This window comes from Camellia sinensis, chromosome 4, assembly GCF_055761805.1.
Source record: "Camellia sinensis isolate YWXY chromosome 4, ASM5576180v1, whole genome shotgun sequence".
NCBI classification, from domain to species: Eukaryota; Viridiplantae; Streptophyta; class Magnoliopsida; order Ericales; family Theaceae; genus Camellia; species Camellia sinensis.
The window spans coordinates 10984274-11004308 of record NC_138964.1 but is presented as its reverse complement, the minus strand read 5'-3'; the positions used below and the strand labels follow the sequence as shown (position 1 = coordinate 11004308).

Genomic DNA, 20035 nt, shown 5'->3' with positions numbered 1-20035 from the left:
CAGATAAAGCTATATATGCACATTCTGCAATTCTCGGCATTATAAGTATGTCCAAAGAGTCAAAAGTGTAGCATATACAATATTTTTCCAACACTTCTAACCCCAAATAAGACTTCATTGGGTTCCACCAAAATATTGTCACATCCCCCATTTCCTAATATCTTCTTCAAGTATTATGACTAGATTTAGATTTGCATTGAATAGTGTGTAGGTTGTAGTATGTTGGTAATATCTTGGTAGTACTAAGACATTGCTCTTTGTGTATATGCTTTTTATTTGTTTGGCCCTGCACTTAATTTTGGTTCCCTAATTCTAATAAGGTATAAAGACTTGTCATCAATGCTCAGGAGATTGTGTCATATGGGAAGAGTCAATTGATGAACAACCATGGGAGAAAGCCCGTTCTATGTAATTATTTTCTTACTGATTCTCACTTTTATTTAAATTTTCCAACACTATGTATTGTTCCTGTCAGAGCCTATATTATACCTTCTTGAATATTGTATTTCTTATCGTTTTTAAGTTGAATCATTGCTACAATGAATCAATCAAACAACAAGGGGGAGAGAAAAAAAAAGGCAACTAAGCAACTAGGTATTCTATCTTCTTACGTAGGCTTTTTGCTCAATATATATGCAGGTTTTATATATCCTTTTTGCTCGATATATATCTACTTTTAATGTCTGTCTATTGAAAGCTCATTTATATGTGTATGCTTTTTTAGTTCTCCATTTAATGTAAAGGAAGATGATGAAGTAGACAATTTAGACATAAAGTTGAAAGTGAGGCGGAAAACAAAGCGTGTATACTCGTCTCTACCTCCTGAAGTTGGTTTAAAGATTAGCAGATCATTAAAAGTTAGTTTTTTGCTTCATTTTTAGTTGCATTTAACACATGAAACTGTGCTATTGGACAGTTTATTGTTTACTTTGTCTCATTTACCAGCTTTACTGATGATTTCTGATTTACTTTTTCCCCACTTTTGGTTTTACTTTGAGAAAAAAAATTCTTCATTTCTTTCATGATACAGTCAAATGATGGAGTACAATTATTATTCTATAGTGTCCAGCGTCCAGTGTCCAGCCCAAGCCTCTATTAATGGCACTTGTGCAAGAGATAGAGGAATTACTTGAACTATGAAGGATCCTTGAGCCCAGAAAAGAAAATGAGGAGAGAGAGAAAGAGAGGACCCTTAAGTATCTGAAATCAAACAAAACCAAGGAATCAAATTCTCTGAAACAACCTTCTTCATCATGAAATACCAAAATTTTTTGACAAGGAGAACACTTTTTTTTTTTTTTTTTTTTTTTTTTCAGGTTTGGCCTCACATAAAAGTGGGATTCTCAAAAGTTTGAAGGGGCTAAGACACCTCTGACCCCCCCTTCTCTCCACCCCTGCTATGTTTTACACCATGTAGTAAAACATGTATGGACCCTATCTATGTTTTACACCATGTAGTAAATGTCTAGTAATTTCAAACAAGCATGTGATAGAATAATATAGGATTGTACTATCCCCTCCTAATCCAAAACCATTTCAAACATGGGATATGATACAAAATCCTAAAGAATTGGTATCTTCAATTCAAGCAATGTATATAGACCTCATCATGTAAATTCCACAATTATGTGAAATGTTTTTATTTTTATTTTTATTTTAATTTTTGGTTCAATGAAGAAAGCTGTTTTTATGGAATTTGGATAATTGAGAAATTTTGTAATCAATGGAACAATATTTCCTAGCTCGGAGCTCTCTGTTTATGTGATTAGTAATCTATAATACTAGAAATCTAATTAATGTTTTAGCTTGTTTTGTGTGTTAGTGAGAGGAGAAAGCCTTCTGCTGTTCTTAGGTGAGTTAAATGAATTGATGCACCCTTTGGGAAACTAATATCTTGGTCGCCAATATGAATCATCAGCGACTAAAGCACTGTTAGTCGCTAATAGCTGCTTCTTGTGCCAATTAAAAATTAGTCGCCATTCTGTTGGATTTTTAGCAACTAAAGCATTGTTAGTCGCTAATAGCTGCCTCTTTTGCCTACTAAAAGATTAGTCGCCATTCTGTTGGATTTTTAGCGACTACCTTCGTCGACAATGTATCCGCGACAAAGCCAGCGACCAAAATTTTTGGTCGGCAAATCATTTCGGCGACTAAAATCAATGCTTTTGGCGACTAAAACATTAGTTGCCAAAAGTGTATTTTTTTGTAGTGAATGCGTGCTTGTGCTATCCCTATCCAAGTTGGGTCAGGTTAAGTGAGAGTAGTTTGTATATATATTGGATAAAATTATTAATTAATTACTTTCAAAAAATCGAAACTCGTGTGTTTTTTCGCTATGACCATGTATGATTTTAGCTTCGTGATTGCTCCAAATAGGTATAAGAAAGTCTATAAAATCATCCTTTTCCGACATATTCATTCATTCAATTTTCTTTTTCTTGGTATCATTCAGTCTGCAAGTCTAAGAGTACAGTGTTTGGTTCACCAGGCCAACACTCAAAATGTTTCCATTGAGCGTTGTAGTGAGAGAAGAATTTTGTATTAAAAAGATAGCGTCCAACACTAATTTTGAGCAGATTTTGTATCTGGAATTTACTTTATGTAAGTTTACTTTCTTTTCTTCTTCCCTTTTTTTATTTTTTTATTTTGATCTGAAAATCTGATCCCCACATGAGTTTGAAATGTCCACCTCTCAAGATACCACACGACCAAATTAAGTTAAGTAGTTTTGCATATTTATTACACTCAAACAAATCTAATCTCTCTTATTGTTTACACGGATCTAATTATTAGTTTGCATCATAATTTACTTAAATTTAAATCAAGGATAATCTCTAGTACAAAAATTTGCAAATAATTCCAAATCTAATTATACTAAGGTTAAATTAAACACAGGGTTATGGGCTTACTTTCAATGGAGTGATTGGTAAGTGAAATAAATTGCATGGTAAAAAAGTAAAATCCTCTCTTTCTTTCTATCTTTTTTTTTCTCTTTTTTTTTCCACAATTGATAAGAGAAAATAATGGAAGTAAAAATTGCATTATGAAATGATAAGACTTGAACTCCTTCGGCTCTTTTTTGATCAGCAAAGAAAATAAACTTTATTGATGAAGAGGAAAATCTAATACATCAATGAAGGAGAAAAAGGAAAAAAGAGGATGAGTGCAAAAAGTATCATAGCGAGCCAAATCAATTCCAACTAGGTTGGCACCAATAAGACCGCCCCAATCATGTGCAAACACACCATCAAGGGTTGGTGAGGGACCAACCACAAACACCCAAAACAACCTCACCAGACAAACCAAAACTAGCAAACAACACTACAACAGGACAATTCAAATCAAAAACATCAGCAACAGGTAATAGCACAGATCAACCACCATAAAGTATATATTCTTTTCACCAAGTAGACCCAGCATCAAAATAAAAAACAACATCAGTAGCCCCTCTTCACCATATCATCTTCACTTTTGTATTGTACAGCACCAAAACATACCTTGCAGCTTCACCACTAGCACCCAAGCCTCACATCAACTAAGCATATCAGTCTAGCATCTATTAGTAAGATTTGCAGCCTAAACATAACTGAGCATCCAAGAAGCAAAACACCCACATAGCAAATTCACCAACAGCACAGCACAACACAGTAAAGTCCATCACAGCAGTAGCGCTTAACAAACTCAATATCAATTCAGTCCCGCAGCATCAACATCTCCATCTCTTCATCCAATATTGCAAACTGCACCAGCTCTCCTGCAGCTGAAAACTACCAACAGCAAGACAACCAGCAGCTACACAGCATTCAGTAGACCCGAGCTCCATTCAGCAGACCTCAAAGACAACCAGCAGCCACTCAACCATACAACTCCCCTGCTTAGCATACAACAAACAACAAACCATACAGCTCCACTGCATCCCAAAAATACCAACAGCAAGTCAACCAGCAGCCACACAACATCATACATTCGCAGCATAATCCATACAACTCCCCTGCAGCCCAAAACTACCAACAACAAGTCAACCAGTAGCCACACAGCATCATACATTAGCAGCATACAGCATCAGACCTGCACTTATATGATGTGTACCCTTTCCCTTGCACCACACAGCACCATTCAGTTGACCTCAAAGCAACAACATGTAGCAACCTGTCATACAACAACATACAACAGCATACCTCCTATACCAGACAACCTCTCACCTGCTTCAAGTTTGCCACAATATCATGCACTGAGTAATTGATACCCTTAACATTTGACTTGACCCATAAGGCAATTCTGACTTTTAAAAGCTCCACCATCTCTGCAAAATCAGCCTTACCATTATTAAATAAACAATCATTTCTTAGTTTCCACAAGGACCAAAACATGGCCAAAGGGATAACCTTCCAAATTTCTAATTCCTTTCCAAATTTCATACCAGACCACCATTGCAGCAAAACTTTCACAGAACTTGGAGTTGCCCACTTTACCTCCCACCAATTTACCAAGTCAGACCATATTCTCCACACTAATGGACATAACAACATCACATGATTAATTGTTTCCACCTCTGCCTTGCAAAACACACATAGACAACTATCATTGGTAGACAGAACTCCAATCCTATGCATGAAGTCTTTAGTCTTCAATCTCCCCTTCCCAACTAACCAACTGAAAAACTGAGCCTTTGGAGGTGCTGAATTTCTCCACAGGAACTTTGAAATGCTAACCATGGGCCCACCAAGAGACTGCAGTTTTTTCCAAACTGAATCCACAGAAAAAACACTTGAAGTATTAGCCAACCACAACATGAATCCTTCGGCTCTTTTTGGGTTTCTTTCTTTCAATTCTATGTAATTAGTACCTCTTTGATCCAAAAAAAAAAAAATGATAAGACATGAACTCAAGCTTGAGATTGACTAAGACAACTATAAAATTAAGAAGCAAAGTAGTATTAGAGGACCTAAATATTAGATAACACATTAGTTCAATTCGAGGAGCCTCTGGATAATCATCACATGATACGGATTATTCATTTATAGGTCCCTCCGTGTGTATGATTCATAAATAAAAAAAATTTGGTCAATCCAATAATCTTAGTCTTTTCATTTTATCGTATTTATTATCAAAAAATGAATGTTCAATTTTCAAAAACATACTTGTTATCTATGTTTTAGAAACAAACGCCATAAAATGAAAATGCTAGGATTATCGAATTGACTTAATTTTTTTTAAAATTTTTATGGATAATATACATATTAAGAATCTTACAAAATGAACATTCAAATAATCTAAATAGGATTCATGGTGAACCCCACAGACCTTAAAAATTCTCTCAAATTCAAATTTAAGCTTAGAAAAAAAGACAACTTAAAATTTAGGGTGAATTACATTAACTTTCAAAAAAAAAAAAAAAAAAGAGCTCCACAATTTTGATATAATTACGCTAATCTTCTTTTTAATAAGATTAAATGGAATGAAACTAATGCAGATAGTGTGAAAACACAAAATTATACAACTTAAAATAAATATTTTCGTGTAAAAAATATGACAATATCATTTTTTTTATTCATATAACCGACAAATTATTGATGAAAATAAAACTAGGTGTTATATTAATTAAAACTGCAAAGGAACTTAATATAATTATGTCAAAACTATGAAATTTACTTTATTTTCTCTAAATCCAAAGAAAGTTGAATCTAATTTACCCTAATAGTTATTGTAGAGGAGAGAGTGATGATTATGAAACTTGGCACTATTACTATTATTATTATTATTATTATTATTATTATTATTATTATTATTATTATTATTATTATTATTATTATTATTATTATTATTATTAAAATATTTGAGACTTCAAAAAAACTTTCACAATTCTATGTGTTAGGATAAGTGTTAACTTTTAATTTGTTACATATCCAATAATTGAGAATCCAATTTTTTTACCACATTATAAATAAATTATTGGTCAAATTTGTGACTCTCAGCATTACTCTTAATTTTTTTTTTTGGTGTGGTTCTTTTGATTGTAGATAAAGCCCCAACTAGAGTGGATCTTTTTTGAACTAATTTTAATGACTCAAAGCCATATTGCCAATAGGGAAAAGAACATTTAGGCACCCTACGTGATATCCCAAAAACACAGTTGCTCTGTTATCAAAGGGATGTGAAATTGATGTTAGACACCTCATTTCTCACAGTTCTTAAAAAACTTGAACCCATTTTGTATGCCCATCTCACTTTTATACTAACTACCACTCCCTCCCTTTTAACTACCTTTTGAATTCTTGTTCCTCTCTTTCAGACCTCAAACGAATCCATGCTCTCATCCTCACAAATGGGTCCCACAAAAACCTCCTTTTATCTACGAAACTCATCACCTTAGTTCGCTCCGTGGCCCCAACAATGGACTATGCTCGCAAACTGTTTGATTTAATACCTGAAAGGGATTTATTTCTCTGGAACACCATGATTCGAGGTTATGCCGATCTGGGTCCTTGTCAAGAAGCCATAGTTCTTTATAGAGACATGCATCGAATTGGATTATTACCTGACAGCTATACTTTTCCTTCCGTGGTTCGATCTTGTGCTATCCTCTCAGCTTTGATGGAAGGGAGAGAAGCGCATTGTAACATAATTAAGAATGGATTTGATTTGGATGTATTTGTACATTCATTAATTACAATGTACTCGCAGAGTGGGGGGGGGGGTTTCAATTCGAAACTAGTTTTTGGTGAGATAGTTGTGAGTGTTAGAATAGTAGAGAGAGAGTAAATAATATGTATTGCATTCAGTGTATTGTATTGAATGAATTAATCATATACAATAGAATGCCGGTATATATATAGGTTGGGTAATAGTATCCTATTAAAAATCTTACTATCAGAAATAGTATCCTATAAGAAACTTAACTATGGCTATTCTCAAATATATCTAGAAAATCAATATCTAATATATCTAGGAATACCGCATATATATTAACATCCTCCCTCAAACTCAAGGAGGATAAATATCTTGAGTTTGGAGAGAGAAACGAAAACATGAAACTAAACTAAATAAAAATGAAAGGCAAATAGATTGCAAAATCCGAACGAGAACGCAAGGGCGATAGAAATATATTAGAGGCCAGAACTAATGCCGGGAGACAGTTTATGGCCATGTTGGACCGTTGTAGGAATTGGCTGAAACTAATGCCAAGACAGTTTTAGGTCGTGCCGGACCATTGTAGAAACTGGCTGGAACTAATGCTGGGGCAGTTTAAGGTCATGTCGGACCATTGTAGCAACTGACTGAAATCAATGTCAAGACAGTTTAAGGGGGTCATACCGAACCGTTGTGGAGATTGGCTAACCAAAATCAATGTTGGGACAGTTTAAAGGGGTCATATAAAACCAATGTAGAGAATTGGATGTTGAACCAACAAGCATGGCATACACATAACTTATGACATGGTGCTAAACGATGATGACAACAAATAACTGAGTGCACCAAGAGGCGGCTTATAAGAGAGTGCACCAAGGAGCATCTTAGATGATGCGCCAATGGGGCGACTTAGAGAGTGCGCCAAATGAGACGGCTTTATAGGGAGTGTGCTAAAGAGGCCGCTTAGGGAGTTCTCCAAAAGGAAGTAGCTTAGGAAGTGTGCCAAAGCAGCGGCTGAGATGGTGCGCCACGGGATGACTTAGGTAGTGTGCCACAGTAGGCAGCTTGAGTTGTGCACCACAGGAAATGGCTTAGGTGGTTTGCATGGTGTATTACCATGTTCACCACGATATAGGTATAGTACTCCCTCTCAAACTCAAATAAGTTTGAATATAGAAACTTATTTGAGGCTGAAGCAGAGAGAAAGACAGAGTGAAGCAGAAGTACCAAAACAAAAAAAAACAAAAAAAAAAAAATCACTACAACAAAAAAGGTCTTTGGTGACAAAAAGGCATGACGAAAAAAAATTTCGTCTCCAAATATACATGTTTTAGAGATAAAAGTAAGATTTCGTCTCCAATTGTAGTATTTTTAGAGAGAAAAACTAAATTTCATCACCAAATGCTTAAAATCAATAAAACAATAGGTGACGAAAATTTTATTCGTCTCTATATTTTATTTTTCGTCACAAAAAAAATTCCCGCCGTTGGAAAATTTGGCAGAATATTTGAGCGTCATTTTAGAGACGAAAATTTTTGTCACCATTTTACAAAATTTCCGCGAGGAAATAATTTCGTCTCCTATAATTTTATTAGGCAAAACGACGTAGTTTCAGGCATAAGTAAGAACCCACTTTGTTTGCCCAAATTAGGTCCTATTTTGCAAAGCCCTCTCTCTCTCTCTCTCTCTCTCTCTCTCTCTCTCTCTCTCTCTCTCTTCGTTTCATTCCCTCTCTCTCTTTCCCCGTCTCCGTTGCTCCTCTCCCCTCCCTCTCTCCTGCCGGTCATCCTCGCGTTCGCCGGCAATCGGAGCTCCTTCTCCTCCTCTGGCATCGCCACTATTTGATCTCACTCCTGTCAAATTGCCCATCGCTCTCCATCGGTACACTGTATCATCGCCACCGTCACTCACCGTTGCTTACTGTCTCAAACCCATTGATTTTGATTTAGGTATTTCTCTCTCTCTCTCTCTCTCTCTCTCTCTCTCTCTCTCTCTCTCTCTCTCTCTCTGTGTGTCTCCGTTTCTATCCCTTCCTCTATTTCCCCATTTTGATTTAGGTATTTCTTCCTGTTACATCTTTCGCCTTCCAACTGTTTAATGCAATGCAAGAATCAAAAAATTATCTCTGTCTCTACTCATCTTCTTCTTCTACTTCTTCTGTTGTATTCTGAAGTCACAATAATGAAAATGCAATGTACTGGCCAAATTGTGCAATTGCTCAATATCTGACTATTTTTTTTTTTTGTCAATATCTGACTATTTTTTGTTCTCGTGTTTGGACTTGTCAAAAATGATTTTGCCTTGTACATGATTCTGTGGCAATGTGAAATCATACATCTTAATGGGATCTTAGATAGACCATGTATATTTTTTGTTCATCTTCTTCACCTTCATGAATTATCAAAATTATTAAGGGGCCATTAAAAATCCATCTATTAATGACAATCTTTCCTATGTAAAGCAACTCATCAGTGAATCCAAACAACCTATAATCACTGCAAGATAAGTTTGTCACCTCCTTTTCTAATTAAACATCCAATACTAACATCACAACCCCCCAATCATGATCCATGATATGGGAACTAAAATTATAGTAATGAAAACAACTAGTTCACTCATTGGTAAATCTAGAAAAATAAATTTGATTGGTATAGCAGTGTGGAAGATAGGGTGACGTTTTGTTTAGATTGAACCTGCAAAAGAAGCATTATTTTAGACAATTGAAGAGGCACCCAGAAATATGCCATCAATTATGCAATGCTTTATTAAGAAATACCCAAAGCAACAAACAACACCTAAAATGTGTCTTGGTAGTGTATTTGTTGCTATATCAATATTAGGAGCAATAATCCCAATGATATAGTTTGTGTTATCTTTAGATCTTTTAGAAACCGTCATGCATGTGTGACACTTCAAACCTTAATCTACGTTGCCTTGCTAGTTCTAAGAGGTAAAGGGAATCATCATTGAAGCTTGTAAGCTCAAATACATAAGGAAAACTCTTGTTGAGGTATACATATTTTTTTTTTTTTTTGAGGAAACAAATGTTGAAACCTTATCTGCAGTGGTATGATCAATGTTTTTTTTAACATATGTCCATTCAGCTTAATTAATTTGTTTGAAGTTAGTGGAATTGCTGCTGTAATGCTGAACTGAAACCTCTCAAGAAGAATTGGTACGAATGTAAATTGTAAGAGAAAAGGAAGATCCCTATTTCACCATGCAATCTTTATAATTTCTAACTCATTAGAAATTGTACTTTCATGCCCAACATATGAAACCATTTACATTTACTAAAATGCTCACAGGTTATAAGTTTTTTCTTTTTCAAGCTACTTGCTTGGTCTATCCTCTTTTTCACCTTTTCAGATTCTTGCTATTGGTGCTGAGGTTGAGCAAGTTGAGGCTGGGAAGAAGGTAAGATTTGTTAAGGTTTGACTAGCTAATTTTCTTCAAGGGTCAATAATTTATTGCAATGCCAATCAATTTTGTTGCGGTACAGATTATCTTTTTGGTGCGGTACAAATTTCCTTTTGGATATGAAATTTGCTTAATTCTCTATTGTGTATGGAACTAAAATTTTGAGGTTTTTCCTTCTACGGCTTGCTTATGATCTGTTACAACTCTTAACTTTTGTGTTATCTTCATGTTAAATATAAATAAGTTTAGGTGAATGTTTTTCTTTGAACACTTATTAGTGATGCTGTGTTTTTCTTTAAATGTTTTGGCCTCAGATTTTGTGGATCTTGTAATCGAGTTTGATCTTAAAGTGACTTTTCTCCAAGGCCTTAGACAAGAATTGACGAGCAGGTATCTTCTACACATCGATATATATATATACACACGCATGTACACAATCACACACGTGGACGAGGTTAAGGGTGAGCCTACTGAAAACCCATAATGGTCTTAAGAGGTTGAGAGTGAACCTACTGAAAACCCGAATATGTTATATTTGTTGTATGGATTGTTAATAGAGGTTTCAGGTGAACCTACAGAAAACCCATGTATATTGTTTTATTTATTGTAGCATTATTGAAAATCCATATATGTTAAATGGAAATGCAACATCAAAAAAAGAAAAAGAAAAAAAGAAACATAACCAATTAAATATCTAATACATCTTCATAAGTCATGATAATATATGCATGGATATAGGATGGGACTCCCAGTTTGAAAACTATGTAGAAAAATACACTTTTTCAAACTAAGTCCAAAAATGTGCTTTTCCAATACTTAGGTTTGAAAATAGGCCATCAGGGACTAAAATCGTGAAAAAGCCATGAGAAGGCCTGAGAACACCCTTAACACCTCGGTAGACATGGGACTCCCGATTTGAAAACTAAGTAAAAAAATGTACTTTTTCAACACTTAGGCTTGAAAATAGGCTATCGGGGGGCCAAAATCATGTAACAGCCACAAGAAGGCCTGCGAAACACCTCAAACACCTCGGGGGGGGGGGGACCAATATAAGTTGTGAAAACTTACGGAACTAGCACGGGACTCGGGATTTGAAAACTAAGTCGAAAAATGTATTTTTCCTACACCTAAGCTTGAAAATAAGCCATCAGAGGCCAAAATCGTGTAAAATCCATGAGAAGGCCAAGGAAAGACCTCAAACACCTCGGGAGGGACCAATGTGAGTTGTGAAAACTTACAGAACTATCACGGGACTCCCGGTTTGAAAACTAAGTCTAAAAATGTACTTTTTCATACTTAAGCTTGAAAATAGGCCATCGGAGGCCAAAATTGTGCAATAGCCACGAGACGGCCCGGGTAACACCTCAAACACCTCGGGAGGGACCAATGTGAGTAGTGGAAACTTACGGAACTAGCACAGGACTCCCAGTTTGTAAACTAAGTCCAAAAATGCACTTTTTCACACTTAAGCTTGAAAATAGACCATCGAAGGCCAAAATCGTGCAATAACCATGAGACAGCCCAGGTAACACCTCAAACACCTCGGGAGGGACCAATATAAGCAGTGGAAACTTACGGAAATAACACGGGACTCCCGGTTTGTAAACTAAGTCCAAAAATGCACTTTTTCACACTTAAGCTTGAAAATAGGCCATCGGAGGCCAAAATCGTGCAACAGCCATAAGACAGCCCAGGGAACACCTCAAACACCTCAGGAGGGACCAATGTGAGTTGTGAAAACGTACGGAACTAGCACAGGACTCCCAGTTTGAAAACTAAGTCGAAAAATGTACTTTTTCACACTTAAGCATAAAAATAGACCACCGGCGAGCAAAATCGTGTAACAACCACGAGACAGCCCGAGTAATACCTCAAACACCTCGGTAGGGACCAAAGTAAGTTGTGGAAACTTACGGAACTAGCACGGGACTCCCGATTCGAAAACTAAGTCCAAAAATGTACTTTTTCACACTTAAGCTTGAAAATAGGCCATCGGGGGCAAAATCGTGCAACAGCCACAAGACGACCCGAGGAACACGTCAAACACCTTGGGAGGGACCAATGTGAGTTGTGGAAACTTACAGAACTAGCACGGGACTCCCGATTTGAAAACTAAGTCCAAAAATACACTTTTTCACACTTAAGCTTGAAAAGTAGGCCATCGGAGGCCAAAATCGTGCAACAATCAGGAGACGGCCTGGGGAATACATCACACACCTCAGGAGGGACTAATGTGAGTTGTGGAAACTTACGGAACAAGCACGGGATTCCCAGTTTGAAAACTAAGTCCAAAAATGCACTTTTTCACACTAAAGCTTAAAAATAGGCCATCGGAGGCCAAAATACTGTGCAACAGCCACGAGACGGCCCAGGGAACACCTCAAATACTTCGGGAGGGACTAATGTGAGTTGTGGAAACTTACAGAACTAGCACGAGACTCCCGATTTGAAAACTAAGTCAAAAAATACACTTTTTCACACTTAAGCTTGAAAAGTAGGCCATCGGAGGCCAAAATCATGCAACAAGACGACCCGAGGAATACGTCAAACACCTCAGGAGGGACTAATGTGAGTTGTGGAAACTTACGGATCAAGCACGGGATTCCCGGTTTGAAAACTAAGTCCAAAAATGCACTTTTTCACACTAAAGCTTGAAAATAGGCCATCGGAGGCCAAAATCCCGTGCAACAGCCACGAGACGGCACAGGGAACACTTCAAACACTTCGGGAGGGACCAATGTGAGTTATGGAAACTTACGGAACTAGCACGGAACTCCCGGTTTGAAAACTAAGTCCAAAAATGCACTTTTTCACACCTAAACTTGAAAAGTAGGGCATCAGAGGCCAAAATCGTGCAACAACCACGAGACGGCCCAGGGAACACGTGAAACACGTCAGGAGGGACCAATACGAGTTTTGGAAATTTACGGAACTACCACGGGACTCCCAGTTTGAAAACTAATTGAAAAAATGCACTTTTTTACACTTAAGATTGAAAATAGGCCATTAGTGGCCAAAATCGTGCAACAACCACAGACGGCCTGGGGAACATGTCAAACACCTCAGGAGGGACCAATGCGAGTTGTGGAAACTTACGGAACTAGCACGGGACTCCCGATTCGAAAACTATGTCCAAAAATGCACTTTTTCACACTTAAGCTTGAAAATAGGCCATCAGAGGGCAAAATCGTGGAACAGCCACAAGACGGCCTGGGGAACACGTCAAACACCTCAGGAGGGACCAATGTGAGTTGTGGAAACTTACGGAACTAGCACGGGACTCCCGATTTGAAAACTAAGTCCAAAAATGTACTTTTTCACACTTAAGCTTGAAAAGTAGGCCATCGGAGGCCAAAATCGTGCAACAACCATGAGACGGCCTGGGGAATACATCAAACACCTCGGGAGGGACTAATGTGAGTTGTGGAAACTTACAGAACAAGCATGGGATTCCCGGTTTGAAAACTATGTCCAAAAATGTACTTTTTCACACTAAAGCTTGAAAATAGGCCATCGGAGGCCAAAATCCCGTGCAACAGCCACAAGACGGCCTAGGGAACACCTCAAACACTTCGGGAGGGACCAATATGAGTTGTGGAAACTTATGGACCTAGCAGGGAACTCCCGGTTTGAAAACTAAGTCTAAAAATGCACTTTTTCACACCTAAACTTGAAAAGTAGGGCATCGGAGGCCAAAATCGTGCAACAACCACGAGAGGGCCCAAGGAACACGTGAAACACATTAGGAGGGACCAATGCGAGTTGTGGAAATTTACGGAACTACCATGGGACTCCCAGTTTGAAAACTAATTCGAAAAATGCACTTTTTCACACTTACGCTTGAAAATAGGCCATCGGAGGCCAAAATCGTGCAACAACCACCAGACGGCCCGGGGAACATGTCAAACACCTCGGGAGGGACCAATGCGAGTTGTGAAAACTTACGGAACTAGCACGGGACTCCCGGTTTGAAAACTAAGTCCAAAAATACACTTTTTCACCCTTAAGCTTGAAAATAGGCCATCGGAGGCCAAAATCGTGCAAGAGCCACGATACGGCCCGGGGAACATCTCAAACACCTCGAGAAGGACCAATGCGAGTTGTGGAAACTTACGAAACTAGCACGGGACTCCCAGTTTGAAAACTATGTCCCAAATTGCACTTTTTTCACACTTAAGCTTCAAAATAGGCCACCGGAGGCCAAAATCATGCAATAGCCATGAGACAGCACGGGGAACACGTCAAGCACGTCGGGACGGACCAATGTGAGCTATGGAAACTTACGGAATTAGCACGGAACTCTCGGTTTGAAAACTAAGTCCAAAAATGTACTTTTTTGAAAAGTAGTCCATCGGAGGCCAAAATCGTGCAACAACCACGAGACGGCCCGGGGAACACGTCAAAGACGTCGGGAGGGACCAATACGAGTTGTGAAAACTTACGGAACAAGCACGGGACTCCCAATTTGAAAACTAAGTCGAAAAATGTACTTTTTCACACTTAAGCTTGAAAAGAGGCCATCGGAGGCCAAAATCGTGCAACAACCACGAGACGGCCCAGGGAACACATCAAACACCTCGGGAGGGATCAATGCGAGTTGTGGAAACTTACGGAACTAGCACGGGACTCCCGATTTGAAAACTAAGTCGAAAAATAAACTTTTTCACCCTTAAGCTTGAAAATAGGCCATCGGAGGCCAAAATTGTGCAAGAGCCATGATACGGCCCGGGGAACATCTCAAACACCTCGGGAGGGACCAATGCGAGTTGCGAAAACTTACGGAACAAGCACGAGACTCCCGGTTTGAAAAATATGTCCAAAATTGTACTTTTTCACACTTAAGCTTCAAAATAGGCCACCGGAGGCCAAAATTATGCAACAGGCACTAGACGGCCTGGGGAACACATCAAACACGTCGGGACGGACCAATGTGAGTTGTGGAAACTTACGGAACTAGCACGGGACTCTCGGTTTGAAAACTAAGCCAAAAAATGCACGTTTTTGAAAAGTAGGCCATCAGAGGCCAAAATCATGCAACAACCACGAGACAGCTGCGGAACATGTCAAACACCTTGGGAGGGACCAATATGAGTTATAGAAACTTACGAAACTAGCACGGGACTCCCGGTTTGAAAACTAAGTCCAAAATTACACTTTTTCATACTTAAGCTTGAAAATAGGTCACCGGAGGCCGAAATCGTGCAACAGCCACAAGACGGCCCGGGGAAAACGTCAAACTCCTCAGGAGGGACCAATGTGAGTTGTGGGAACTTACAGAACTAGCACGGGACTCCCGGTTTGAAAACTAAGTCGAAAAGTGCAGTTTTTCACACTTAAGCTTCAAAATAGGCCACCGGAGGCCAAAATCGTGCAACAGCCCCGAGACAGCCTGGGAAACACTTCAAACACATCAGGAGGGACCCATTTGAGTTGTGGAAACTTACGGAACTAGCAAGGGACTCCTGGTTTGAAAACTAAGTCCAAAATTGCACTTTTTCACACTTAAGCTTCAAAATAGGCCACCGGAGGCCAAAATCGTCCAACAGCCACGAGACGGCCTAGGGAACATTTCAAACACCTCGGGAGGGACTAATGTGAGTTGTGGAAACTTACAGAACTAGCACGGTACTCCCGGTTTGAAAACTAAGTCAAAAATTGTATTTTTTCACACTTAAGCTTGAAAATAGGCCATCGGAGAGGCCGAAATCGTGCAACAACCACGAGACAGCCCAGGGAACACATCAAACACCTCGGGAGGGACCAATGTGAGTTGTGGAAACTTACGAAACTAGCACGGGACTCTCGGTTTGAAAACTAAGTCCAAAATTTCACTTTTTCACACTTAAGCTTGAAAATAGACCTTCGGGGGCCAAAATCGTGTAACAGCCACGGGACGGCCTGGGGGAACACCTTAAACACGTCGGGAGGAACCAATGTAAGTTGTGAAAACTAACGGAACTTGCACCGAACTCCCGATTTGAAAACTAATTTGAAAAATGCATGTTAAATTGTATATTTTATGGATAAGATAATAATTGTTTAACTATCATTTTTTTTTTTTTGTGTTTCATTTTTTTGCAGATTCGAGATTTGATATGGACATGTTTGGTAATTTGGAGGACAGATAGTAGCTCATTTTGTGTTTTTGTTCATATTACCTTATATGTATTTTGGTTGCGTTATAAATTTTATATTTTTGTTGGTATTACAGGGCATGTTTGGTAATCCGCCCTTGATATTTTATTTTTGTTGATATTAGTAGACATGTTTTTTGTTGGATATTAGGAGATGTGTTTGGTAATCCACATGCGGTTGATATTATATTTTTGTGGATATTAGTAGATGTTTTTTGTGGATATTAGGAGACATGTTTATAATCCGCATGCAGTTCATATTGTATTTTTGTGGATAGTGCTGAAATTCGATTGTGATGTTCATGAAAATAAACAGATTTTTGTATTGATTTGTAATAGATATTTTATTGAACAAGGTATTGAAATGCGCAGGAAATTGTTACTGAAAAGAAAAAATTTCGGAAGAAAATAGTACCCCCATTTTCAAATTTTTTAATTTTTATTGGTGACGAAATAAAATATGTCACTATTAGTTTTCAAAAAACATGATGAATAATTTTGTCACTAATGATATAGTACAAAACAAATAATTTCGTCACATTTGCTGAATATTTCGTCACTAAATTGAAATATTTGGTGACAAAATGTTTTTTGTTATTGAATAATTTTCTTTTTTGCTCATTTTAGTGACAAATTTTTTTGTCACCTTAATCCATATCATTGGTGAGGAAAACTTTCGTTACTAAAATATATTTGGTGACGAAATATTTCGTCGCCAAAAACAATTAAAATAAAATATTATTTAGTTTTGATGACGAAATTGATGTTTTAGAGGACGAAAAATTCAACATTTGGAGACGAAACATTTCGTCGCCAAAAATGAAAAATAGGCGACGAAACTGTTTTTCATCACCAGGTACTTTCAGCGACGACGTATAGGCCACGAACGGGGTGACAAATTTTTTTCGTCGTAGATCACTTTAGTGACAAAAATTTGATGTTTGGAGACAAAATCAGTCTGTCACCAAAGGCCTTTTTTGTTGTAGTGAATGGATTACGAGTTAAAAAAAAATCTATACATATATAATAGAGCTATTTGAGGTAGAAATAAACCAGTGAATAAAGGAAAAGATCACCACGAAGCGATACTGACAGGAAAATATGACAGCAAAATAGGTTGAGGTCCGGCGGGCGGCCAAGGCAAGGTTGTCACCTGCCGGTGAAGTGAAATTACTCGGTACTTAACCTGACTCTGATACCATGTTAGAATAGTAGAGAGAGAGAGTAAATAATATGTATTGTATTTAATGTATTGTGTTGAATGAATTAATCCTATACAATAGAAAACCTGTATATATAGGCTGGGAAATAGTATCCTATTAGAAATCTAACTATGGCTATTTTCAAATATATCTAAGAAATCAATACCTAATATATCTAGGAATACCGCATATACATTAACAGTGAGGAACTACATTGATTGCAGGATATGTGCAAAATGGATTTTTTGAAAAAGGGTTGGGCATTTTTTGTTAGATGATAGCTTTCGGGACTCAACTGAATGCAATTACACTCGTGAGCATTCTTCCCGCCTGTGCTGGTTTGGAGTTTTTGAACTTGGGGAAATTGGTTCATGGTTGTGCTGTTAAATTGGGGGTGGACTCTGATATTTTTCTGATTAACACTTTAATCGCTCTTTATGGTGAGTGTGGAATTGTTGATACTGCCAGATCTTTGTTTGATCAGATGCCAGTCGAACGCCTGGTCTCGTGGAATGCCATGATTGCTGCTTATGAACAGACTAATGCTGATCGGTATGCCATTAAGCTCTTTCGTAGAATGCTAATTGAAAAGGTAGAATTTGATTACATCACAATGGTTAGTGTTATATCAGCTTGTGCTAATTTAGGAGCACTCAATACTGGGAAATGGATACATAAGCTTGTGAGGAACAAAGGTCTTGAAACTAATGTTTCAATTACTAACGCTTTAATTGACATGTATGCAAAATGTGGAAACATAGCTTTGGCAAGGGACGCTTTCGACAAGTTGCCTCATAAAAGTGTTGTGTCCTGGACTTCAATTATAGGGGCCTGTGCATCTCATGGGCATGGGGACAATGCTCTGATGCTCTTCACAAAGATGAAAGAGGAAGAAATTTGGCCAAATAGCTTCACCTTCATTTCTGTTTCAACAGCTTGTAGGCATTCAGGTTTAGTAGAAGAAGGGAAGAAGCATTTTGAGAGCATGACAAAAGATTACTCAATCAGGACTGCTGTAGAGCAAATTGGTAAAAAATTATACATACTAAGCATTTTACCAATTAATTATATTATACTTTTTTCACTTTTTTTTTAATAAAATATTAAAATTATTTCTTATTTTTATGTCTATCTTATTTATAATATTAATTATATTGAATTTCTTAAATAATTAAAATCCCTTTTAATTCTATAATAATTATTTCTAATATTAAGTTATAATTTAATATCATATGAATTTATTATATATATTTTTGAGAAAATTGGTAAAAAAAAAATCCACTTTAACAATTGTCTAAGGCATTAGGTCTAGTGTTTTTTTTTTTTTTTTTTTTTTTTTTTTTTTTTTTTTTTTGTGTGTGTGTGTGTGTGTGATTGGTCCACACTCTATGAAATATGGTGAGAAGTTCTGGAGGACATTTTGTTTCTAATTTTACCCTTTAACTTTTTTTTATCTGCTTGACTTTTTGTTGACTATCTGTTCAAATTTTTTTTTGTCTATTTGTTCAATTTTTTTCTGTGTAAATTTTCTATCAGTTCAAATTTTTTTGTGTAAATTTTTTTTCTATCCAAATTTTATTTGTGCAAATTTCCTATTTGTCCAAATTTTACTTATCTAGTTTTTTATGTGCTCAATATTTTTATCTATACAAATTTTCTATCCAAATTTTATCTGTCTAATTTTTTATTTGTACAAATTTTTTTATCTATTAAAATAGCAATTGAATTTTTTTATCTATTCAACGCAGACCTGATCTATTGAAACAATTTCACTCTTTTGTTTTATTGTTAAAAAATAGATTTAAGAGACAAGAATTTCCAATGAACAACCTGAATGATTTTCACAAATTCTAACTCACTGTATATATACAGACACATATCCCTATGTGCATATATATATATATATACATGCACATGTGAAGTTGCAGAGATTTCTAGACATAGAAAATGCTTCGAAATCATTTCAAAAGCAGATTTCAGAGTCAAAATACAAATATTTTTATAATTAGAAATGATATCGACCCCAAAAAATATAATCCCCACTTATCTGTGATTGGTCCACATCAATTCCCCCCTCAAACAAAAAAAAAAAAAAAAATGATTGCTCCATACATCATTGAGGGTCTCATTTTGGGTGTCATGTCCCAAAATTTAGACAATTAAATATTAAATTAGAACTAAACCCCAATCAATATTCCATTATCCAAATCTTAGGGTTAAACAAAATCTAAACGTTCACGTCTCCAAAGGGTTTAAGTAAATTTCCATCCTCAAAAGATTACAAGGGATAAAAAAAACTAACAAAACGCCAACCAAACCATCCACTATAATTTCATAACTAACCAATACCTAACCAATACCTCCAACATTAAAGTAACAATAAATAGTCAAAATAACTTAAATAATGTAAAGTTACAAACTATGCCAAATTATTAAAATACTAAGGTCATAAAAAAATAATAATAAATACATAAACTAATATCAACTCTAAACTCAAGAAAACAAAAGAAGCCTAAACGACATGTTCAACAACTATAGTTATTTCTCTTTACCATCGTAGTCCCAACTAATCCTGCAAAAGAAGGCCGGCTGCACTCAAACAAAATGCACCCGAGATGCCAAGAGACAAAATGGGTCAGCATACAAGTT

General features: G+C 36.9%; 1 protein-coding gene across 1 annotated transcript; it reads left to right on the top strand.

Moving 5' to 3' along the window:
* The first annotated feature begins 6393 nt into the window (after positions 1 to 6393).
* LOC114263360 (putative pentatricopeptide repeat-containing protein At3g11460, mitochondrial) lies at positions 6394 to 19211 on the top strand. Its single transcript, XM_082923061.1, has 4 exons — positions 6394 to 6648; positions 10000 to 10047; positions 17661 to 18414; positions 19186 to 19211. The coding sequence occupies exons 1-4, from the start codon at positions 6394 to 6396 to the stop codon at positions 19209 to 19211; spliced, it is 1083 nt and encodes a 360-aa protein (XP_082779187.1).
* Positions 19212 to 20035: the final 824 nt, after the last annotated feature.

Bases quoted from the DNA above. Each gene is read 5' to 3' on its own strand.
- LOC114263360 (XM_082923061.1), top strand. From the start codon at position 6,394: ATGGACTATGCTCGCAAACTGTTTGATTTAATACCTGAAAGGGATTTA. The intron at 6,649-9,999 runs GTATTTGTACAT...TCACCTTTTCAG, and splicing joins AGAATGGATTTGATTTGGAT to ATTCTTGCTATTGGTGCTGA. The intron at 10,048-17,660 runs GTAAGATTTGTT...ATTTTTTGTTAG, and splicing joins AAGTTGAGGCTGGGAAGAAG to ATGATAGCTTTCGGGACTCA.